Raw genomic sequence first — 10,433 nt, 5'->3', positions numbered from 1 at the left:
GGCTTGAGCAGCTATTCTATTACACAGCTTTATCATGGTAATTCGTCAGCTCTTGTTGAGGAATTTTATAATGCGTCGCGCATTTACGCTGCAGCGTCCGTTTTAATTAAATTAATATTCTAAACTGTTACAATACGATTATTGTTTACTATATGTGGTAAGTCCCTTTTATTTTTTTTTGAAAAAGTGATAAAATAACATTTCTTTTTAAACAGCCCAAGTCAGCTAATACTGCTTTCGAAGAGGCTTGGCCATAAAACGCTATTCTATAAGAAACTATTCGGCAGTCGCTCACCAAGTTTGGGTTTTATAAAATCATTTTGTTTGACGGTATATGCCTGCTGACGTATGTAATATGCAGCTTGTAATGTCGGCGTTTTCTAACGAAGTAAGGCTGCAAATACCGTTCCACAACATATCTGCGAGTTTGTTTAATATGCTTCAATATTGTGCTCATATAAACCGACTTTTTTGTTGTAGAACACTAATAACTGGTATTGTTTCGGTGCTTAAATATTTTGATCGATAAATGTATGCATGCTTACTGTCGTCACCATTTTCAATTTGTAGTCACTCTTATCCTACGTATATTTATGTCAGTTTATTTAAGGCCAACTATGAGGAAATTGGCATTTTATTCTCAGATATATTCGAGCAACTGAGTACTAATAATTCCGCAGATAAAATGTAGGACCTATTTAAAAGCACCACACTATTCCCTATGTCACAACATCAAACCCGAAAGGGAAACCTTGGATGTCTCTTTTACGCTTAATCAGAAAAAAAGACAGATTGTATAAAACAGCAAAGCAGTACTCATTAGTAGAAAATTCTAATAACTTGAAACACTTGAAAAACCAAGTGAGAAATGCAGTCAATGATGCTAAATCTAATTTCATCGAGTGTAATGTGATTCAAGAACTTGAAAAAGGTAATGGCAAGTCACTTTTAACTTCATAAATAGATCACAAGGCCAAGCAAACAATATTGGATGCCTAAGTAATACTCCTTCATAGAATACTGCCAATACTTTTGCAACTTATTGTTCATCAATGTTTAGTAAATTTATTAATCCTCTACCTAGTTTTGCTTTACCTATGCCTCGTTCGGAAAAAAATAGGAAAGATAATAATAACAGAGGTAGGAATCACCAACTGATGTCTAATGAGCTGATTAGCTCATTAGTCATTCGGAAGGCTCATGTCTCTGATAATATATTGCCATACTGTCTGAAAGCGTTCGGCAGGGAAATAAAAGATTTCATACCATGCCTTACACTTATAAGGCAAGCCTGTTTAGACCATGGATATGTTCCTGATGACCCGCGAACAGCTAATGTTGTTCCCATATTTAAGAGCGAGAAAAAAGATCTCAATAACTACAGACCTATTAGTCTCACTTCTGTTATATCAAAATTGATTGAGCATGTCATAGTTAGTTTTATCTGGCAACACTTAGACCATTTCAATCATATCAATAGTAGTCAACATGGTTTCCCCAGGCGTTATAGCATCACAGCTTCACTTCTTGATGTTTTTCACTATGCAACACAGGCTTTAGCCAAGGAAAAGGCGTCATTTCATTTTTTTCAGCTTTGTCAAGGCCTTTGATAAAATTCCTCATCATCTACTTGGTAAAATCAAGGCCTGTGGATTAGATGTTCATGTAGTGCAGTTGGTTGAGATGTGGTTGAGGAGTGGAACTTTGTTTGTTACTGTTAATGTCATGAGGTCAGGGTTCTTTGCTGTTCCCTTTGGAGTCACACAGGGATTGGGTTTGGGCCCCCTGTTGTTTTGGGTTTTTATGAACGACACAACCCTGGCTGTGAATTGTGCATTCTGCCGACTTTATGCAGATGACACACCTTATTAGGCGTGGATATCACAGAGTGTGGGGCTGCTGGTCTTCAATATAACTTAACAGCACTGTGTGACTGGTCTGTTTAATAGGGCATGACTTTTAACCCTGGTAAATGTGTTCATATGAAGGTTGGGAAGGCCGTTCTTAGTTTCACTTTAGAGCTAAGTAGCACTCCTATTCCACAAGGCAACAGTGTAAGATACTCAAGCCTTTTTATAAAAAATAATTTCAATTGGCATGAACACGTCAAAAGTTGCCAAGAAAGGTAACAAGACCCTGGGCTTAATAAATAAGATGTCTTTTAAACACTTCAACTGTCAGACCAAACTGATCACTTATAAAACAGTTGTGCGACCAATTCTTGAATACACCTGTCAGATGTGGTCGCCATATAATAAGTCCTTAATAGATATGCTAGAAACTTATCCAGATGCATGCCATTAGATGGATTTTTAGACTAGGGCAATCAGAAAGTGTCATTAACTGTATGAAAGAGCATGCTATAGATACCGTTAAGGCTCATCAACAGAAGTTAGATAAAAATTTATTGAAAATGTTGAATCTGGTCAATATGACATGGACATAAATGATTATCTCTCTTTTTAATAAATCATGTTCTACCCGAAAAAGTACTAATGCTCCTCATTTTCGCTCTTTTTTTTCTCCAATTCAAGTTCTCTTTTTGTTATAGAATCAGAGTTTTATTAAATAGACTGGCGCAAGCGTCATCATAGTAAATTGTGAATAATTCTTTGTTTCATTTTAGTGAGAAGAGAGATTCCAAAAAAGAAAACTAAATGTTTTTTATGTGATTTATTTATTTTTATTTTACTAAATATTCACGTAATGCCCATGGGCATAATGGATCATCCTGTGTATATATATTATATATATAGTTGTCATACTTCTCATACAATCGCAGAGTAGTGAAATTATGTTGGTTTATAAACCATTCTTATATAGTTACGGCAGTAAATTTTATGTTTTTAACCATCGCTTATGTCTTCTACTTTGTTAGAGGCTCGTCTATGGTGAAGTCACTGGTCGTTAGAGTGCTACAGCAAACTCGATTATCTCTAAAGCATGCAGCCCGCACTGCTTTCTCTAGCAAATACCTTTTAGTAACAAATCTTACCATATGCGCCACAATGTCTGGCTCAGCGGATGGATTTGTGCAGCGGCTGTGTAAAAACAAAGGTTGCCAAAAATCTATGTCAGGTGACGACGCTCAGATGTATGTATGTCTTTTTCCTCACTTTTGAACTAATACTACATTGGAAGCAGCGCGTTAAATATATATTCCATGTGTATGTATACATACATATATATATATATATATGTATGTATACATGTATATATAGAGATGTATATATAGATGTACTACTGAATACCTGGTTGCAAAGAAAATTTATTTTTACTCAACACACTACATTTATCATTATAACTTTTAAATGAAGGTGTTTTGTTTATATCTGTGTACTGTCTGTTATATCTGTGTTTATTTTTGCGTACTGTTGTGTTCTTACTGTAATGTTCTTTATTCCAGTACTGAGTTTACAATGAATTGGTAAGAGACATCCCAAGTATATATATGTATAAAGAGCTGTTATAGCAAAAGTATTATCCTGGAATTATATGTTAAGCAAGTAAAGGTAATCTGCAATTTTTCCATAAATAACCAGCTATCTATAATGACATAGCCAATATCATTTGCCATGTAATGCACTGGCTATTCATTGTAATGTCCCAACACGTACTGTGCTTGTTTCTGTGTAATTCATACTATACCGGCTGCAGTGCCTACTACGACTCTATACTGATTGCAATAGTCTTGTTGGCCATGTAAGTCTAAGCATTTTTCTTCAAGTATGGGCACATATTTTTCTTCCGGTATGGCTTAAAACATAAGGCTAGCGGCAGTGTTAAGCGTGAAGGCATGAAAGATTGGCATATGGAATAAGTATGTGCCCAATTTATTCCATAGTATAGCCAGTTTGACAGCATAGTGTATTGAATAAATGCCTGTCTGCAGAACTGTAGGTTTTGCGTTGAATCCTGTGCACAGTGGATTTTTACTTCCTAAAACTTTATTGCTACAACTGGACATGTGAACATACAGACAAACATTGAGATTTATTTATGTACTAGCGGAATGCCTGGCCTTGCACGGGTATTAAAAATAAGCTCATAAACAATGACGGGTAATGTAGTTGCTTGCCATTAGCCTGGCATGTTGCCAATGGCTAATTTGAGTAACTTACTAATAAGAGCTGTGAGAGCAAGCGCAAAATGATGTTGCACCGTAACACTGCGCGGTATGCGTGTTTTCATATACATAGCGACACATATCGCCCTATGTATCCATCAATTTTGCGTAGTTCAATGGTTTAGTATATCATCTGGGAAATTTTCTGCGATACGGATTCTTTATGCCAAGATTTTCATAGCTGTAGTTGGACAAACCAAATCACATGCACACACACAAATTTTGAGATTTATATATAGATATTGTCTACTAGGTGAATGCCCGGCGTTGCCCGGGTAATAAAAAAGTATTTGGACAGACAATTCATTGTTATTTAACATATACAACATTTACCATTCTAACTTCATATCATGAGAAAATTGTTTTTATGCAGTTCCAATGAATTTAGGAAAAAAATAAAACAACGGCAAAGGTTTTTATACTTTTTCAAACAGCTGTAATTTTTAAATTTCATATCATGAAATGTGAATTCATTAGCAAGTAATGGCTAAATAAAGTCTGTTTTGCTATGATTACATTGAAAAATTATTTGGTATATATTTATACGACTTTAGTTCGTTTCAATGTTGGCATCATAAGGCGAAAATGTCATACCTATAGAGTGGTATAAAAACCCATAGTAATTATCTAATGCAAACACCTCCTGGTAAAAATCATCAAAATCATCATCATCATTGAAAAATAATAACAAAACAATATGTAAACCTTAGTAACTATAGTTACCCACAATAACTTTTGTACATATTGTGGTTGTGATCTGGAAGAGAACGTAATATTACAATGTACTAAGCGTAGTATGTACCGTGGAGAGTTCTTACCGCCGAGACAGACAAGTAACATGAACGTTGAATTTAACATAAATGAATTTAGTTTACGAAACACAGACATTAAGCAAGTTTTAGTATGTATTTTAGTAAACTTTTCAATCTTTGAACTAAAATTTTATCAATTATTTGTTTGCGAATCCGCTTTTACAATAATGGATAATGCTGAACAAAAATAGCAAGCAATGTATACCTCTTTCTAGAATTGTGAAAGATATTTCGGAGAATAGCATATCGACATTTTTGTCATTTCATCGTAATCAGTACACCAATCGCCAAATTTTAATTTCGAGATAATTTGTTGATATCGTATAATGGGAAAACAAATTCGTCCTATTCGAAAAAGCATTGTGTTTCATAGAGTTGGACAAAAAATATTTTATAATTATAGGGGCATCGTAACCCATGGGCGCAGTGTACGTCATTTAGCGTGTGGAATTGAGAAAAGGCTATAAGGTATATGATAAGAGCTATAAAATTATAAGAACTGTAGCTTTGTGGTTAGATACGAGTATAAAACATTCCGGTTGCAATCTTTGTGAGTTTTTATAAAGCAAGAAGCAAGCTTTTCAATCAAAGATTTTAGTAGCTATAACTGGACAGACAGACATCTGAACAGACAGACGACGAAGACGAACATTGAGATTTATACATAACTAGCTGGACAACCCGGCGTTGCCCAAGTAATAAAAGTCTTTGGACAGAAAAGTTATTTGTATTTAACATAAAACAACATTTGCCATTCTTACTTTCAAACTACATATCATGAGAAAAGTGTTTTGTGTAATTGAAATAAATTAAGGGAGAAAATAAAAACAACTGTAGAGGTTTTTAAACTTTGTCAAACAACTTTTAAACTTCATAGCATGGTAAAAATGTTTCGTGCAGGGCAAATAAATTTTAAAAGTTAAAACGACTATAAAAAGGTGATGTAAATGTGAAATAATTAGCAAATAATATCTAAATTAAGTCGGTTTTGCACGATTACAATAAAAGATGATTCGGTAATGATACAATTAATACGAACTGAGCAAACAAAATAAAAATCCTGAATATGTAGAATTAATAATAACAATTCTTGAATAGAAGTGCGTGTCTATAAAAAAGGTTACTCTTCCACCAGAAGCTATCAGTCAAAACTTTGAATACAACGATACTGGTACCTCTCAATACCGGTACAAATGTAAAAATGAGATATCGTACTGTCTTTGTCTGACCGAACGGAGATATAATGTTGAGGCTCTTCCCACGGAGACAATATAATTGTCCGCGTGAGAAGAATTTGTCATGACCCTAGATATAGTAATTGAACCTTACGAAAAATATTTTTTAGCAGGGGTCGCAAAGCGTGGGCACATTGGTAAAATAATCAGCATGCGCTATAGCCGGAGCAACACACGCATACTCTGAGAAATTATACTTAATAGAAGACAGACTAGCTGGATGCCTTGTGTTGCACAAATAATAACAAACAGCCTATAAGCATTACCTTACCTACATTATCTTTACACTACCTGCAACTGTTTATAAACTTTATAAGCTGTTTTTTGCGGGCATTCATTTACTGAGGCCGTGAGGCCAGCTGGTAATCGTTAAATGTGATGTGATGTCGTTATGCGTATTTTAACCGATGTAATAAATATTTTCACTATTATTCATCGTCATGCTCAGTTAAAGGTGGAGTCTAATGGGTAAGCTCGCCGCCTCCAAAACTGGAGGTTCCGAGATCGAATCCTCTGTCAAGCGAATTTTTCATTCCTAAAGCTTTATCCGCTATAACTGTACATACACTCACATCTATCTACATATATATTTCTCAAAGTATGTCGTATGCGTATTCTAGGTTTGATTGTCCGGCTATAGCAATTATTTTAGCATTGCGCCTAAATGTTACAAACACCCGGTTAGGAAATTTCGATCTATGGCGTTATCATATTTGATATATCATAACTACACACTAATTGTTTTAGCAAAGCGACCACACGTTATGAAGCTGCAAGGAAGAAATATTTTGGGACGTATGTATATGCAGCCCGATGCTTCTTCGTCTTTGTTTCGTTAGGGCTAACTTTTTCAGCCTCACGATATCGACAATAATTTATCTACGAACTTAAGATTTGGCGAATTGTGTACTGATTAAATATGTTATTAAGAGATTAAGTTGCTCGCAATGGTGAGTTCAGCGTTATTCATTACGGTAAAATGGTTTCGCAAACATAAAATCATTTAATAATAAAATTTCAGCTAAATGACTTATTTATTTATACTATGCGCCCACAGGTCATTACGCCCCTATAAAACACAATGCTTTTCGCCAAACCGTATCAACAAACATTTCTCTCTCGAAATAAATATTTGGCGACTGTTGTAGTGCTTTTCATTTGGTCATAACGATTTTTGTTTTCGCACTTTGTATTAAGTGTATCATTACCAAATAATATGTTTCGTAGTTTACATACTTGCTATTTATTTCACATCTTCATTTAGTTTTCTACTTATTTGTTTCAGCTGCTCAGAATACTTTTTTTCTAGCTACAGTTTGTTTTTTAGATTCTGATTTGGTACCTGGCACTCCACAATCATTAAATAGGAATAAATATTTTGTTCGTTTAAACAATATTTTTACGTTATTTCTTTTAGTTCAAATTAAAACATCTTTGTTTGTATGTTCCTATCAGCGCTCGCTTTGTGTATTAGCTTTTACATCTTTTATTTTAAACCTAACCAATTAGTAATTCGTAATAAATTTCACATTTTACAACAAACATTTGGAAGATTACTGTAAGATTATCTGTAAGATTTACTGTAAAACCTATCGTGTTAGATTACAAGTATCAGTTATTCTTCACTCTCTTATATTTGCACAAATTTACATACTTTAAGAGATGTATATATAGATAGATAGATTTACATTCTCTTATTACATTTATAAACTTCGTAAACTCGTGAAGTTTATAATATAAGGCTTTAAAGCTTGTTGCAATATCTTTTTTATTTCAACTTGCATTTTTAAACATAGTTTCCAATCTTTATTATTAATATTAATTTTTCATTCAACCATTTTGGCAGACATTGTTTTAATAAAATTTCAACTAGAAAATACTACCATATTCTGTCATATTTTTTATCAATCTGTTAAATACATGTATTCTCAGAAGTTACACATTGTCTAATGCATCCAAAGAAAAGAACCTGTTCTGCACAAAATCATTTCCTCATGATATAAAGTTTTAAAGTTACACTTTTTTGTTTGACAAAGTTTGAAATTAATTAATTAATCTATTAATTTATTTCGACTACACAAAACACTTCCCTCATGATATGTAGTTTGAAAGTCAGAATGGCAAATGTTGTTATATGTTAAATACATATCAAATTTTCTGTGATATGACTTTTTTATTACCCGGTAGCACAGCTAGTATATATATAAATCTCAAAGTTTGTCATTCAGTTTGTCCAGCTATAATGATTAGTATTTAACAATGAAAAATCCGTATCACAACCGATTTGATCTTGGAACCTCCCATTCACCAGGCGATATGCTAACCCGTCGAGCTACGCGAGATGCAATGGATTCATTGGGTGATATGAGTCGTTATCTGGGTTAAAATACGCACAACGACTTAGCTTTACAACACAACCAGCATCACTAAAGCTTGCTTTCACTTTCACAGCTCTTGTTAGTAAGCTTAGCAACACGGATACTAGCTTACTAACAAATTAGCCAGACTGACTAATGGCAAACAACTACATTACCTGCCACTGTTTATAAGCTGTTTTTACTTTTTAATACCCGTGCAATGCCAGGGCCGGGTATTCGGCTAGTTTATATATATAGATAAAAGATATATATACATGTATTTACAGTATACATGTACACATAACATATATTATGTATAATATATATATGCGACCTCACCGAGATTGTACTGTATACGTAAATATATACCCTTTTCAAGGAAAGTATCTTTCTTTGAGCAAATTGTCACCTAGTAATGTTAGTGTATCACATTAATTGGATCAACGTCACAAAGTCTGGCCAACAAGATGATAAAGAGGACGCTACATACAATTTCTAACTGTGTAGCTGTTTCTAATTGTGTAGCAATTCTAATTGTGTATGATAAAATACTCGTTTTCACACTTTATTATGTAATAATTACGTATTATTTTTTACTTTTTCACACTAATATTAAGTTTGTTTGTAAGGATAATTGCAGTGCTTGCTCTACATGGTCCTTGGCTAATTTTAGAATTGGAACGTTTGATGGAAAACGTTTGTTTCGAATGTCCACAGTTGGAACAGTGACCGGATGCATGTCACACTATTGGTATCTCTTCCTGGATAGAAAATTTCCTGGCAACACCTTTAAGATTGTCGTCAAAAAAACTCTATTTGATCAGATATGCTTTGGCCCTGTTTACGTATTAGTATTTTTTCTTGTTCTAGGTTTATTAGAATGTGCACCATCTGAGAAAATTATATTTGAACTAAAGAAAAAGGGACCCGAGTTGGTACTAGTCGATTGGCTGGTTTACCCACCTGCTCAGTATATCAATTTTAGATTTTTGCCAACTAGATTCCGGATTCTTTATGACAACGCAATTGCCTTTTGTTTAGATCTGTACTATTCACATCTCAAGTATGAAAGATAGTTTCAATTGTGAGATATAGACAATCAAATGATTTTTTACTCAACTGCTTTATTTAATTAGCATATTTACCATGTTATACTGCAGTTGCAGCAATAAAATATGTATGCCAATTTTTTGAATAGACATTAGCGGCCTTCCATATAAAGATATTATGTAATAGGCAATTTCTCTCTATAAATCTTTTAGATGCAACCTTTATGTATTTGGCCAAATCTAAAATACATCTATCCTAAATTGTTCTAATTATGAATAGGTATGCCTCATTAGTTAATAATGCTATCTAGGGTTATGCACACATGCAAAGTAGGGAATGACTCATATTACACGTTGTGTTGAGAAGATTGCAGGTAGCAGCGGTAGCTTACATGTAAGGTCTGTAACTAGTTCAGCGAGCTAAGAACTCCGTCACTCCGATTTTACCAAAAGTTCGTTAAATCTGTTTGACTTTTATCACATTGTATCACATGAAAATTCATGTGCTATAAAAAAATGCAAACAACCCTTCGATTAGTCCGACTGTTCTGAACAGAGTCACAGATGAATTCTGAGAAAGTCGTTAAAATAATCATAACCAATCATTCTATCCACTCAGACTCTACAATATCCCAGCCATTTCTACCATGATATATCTAGTTGTTAGTGTTAAACACAACCTCCATGTGTTTGGCTGCCAAGGTAGAAGTGCTAAACCTACTTCTACATGACTCAATTGATGCGAAAGCTGAGAGGACTGCATGTATTCATCTAACCAGCTAATGATGAACATTGTCTAGTACAGAATATAAAAGTTAACAACAAAATAATATATGCAGTACATGTAGAAGGCT

The 10,433-nt window shown here is 33.9% G+C and overlaps 1 protein-coding gene across 1 annotated transcript; it reads left to right on the top strand.

The window, feature by feature from the left end:
• Positions 1-33: 33 nt before the first annotated feature.
• On the top strand, positions 34-9,808 carry LOC137397172 (mpv17-like protein 2). The gene is made up of 3 exons (XM_068083463.1): positions 34-157; positions 2,879-3,094; positions 9,204-9,808. Exons 2-3 carry the CDS (start codon positions 2,889-2,891, stop codon positions 9,604-9,606), a joined length of 609 nt encoding a protein of 202 aa, XP_067939564.1. The 5' UTR covers positions 34-157; positions 2,879-2,888; the 3' UTR covers positions 9,607-9,808.
• Positions 9,809-10,433: the final 625 nt, after the last annotated feature.

Source organism: Watersipora subatra, chromosome 1, assembly GCF_963576615.1.
Source record: "Watersipora subatra chromosome 1, tzWatSuba1.1, whole genome shotgun sequence".
Taxonomy (NCBI): domain Eukaryota; kingdom Metazoa; phylum Bryozoa; class Gymnolaemata; order Cheilostomatida; family Watersiporidae; genus Watersipora; species Watersipora subatra.
This window is presented reverse-complemented; position numbering and strand designations above follow the sequence as displayed.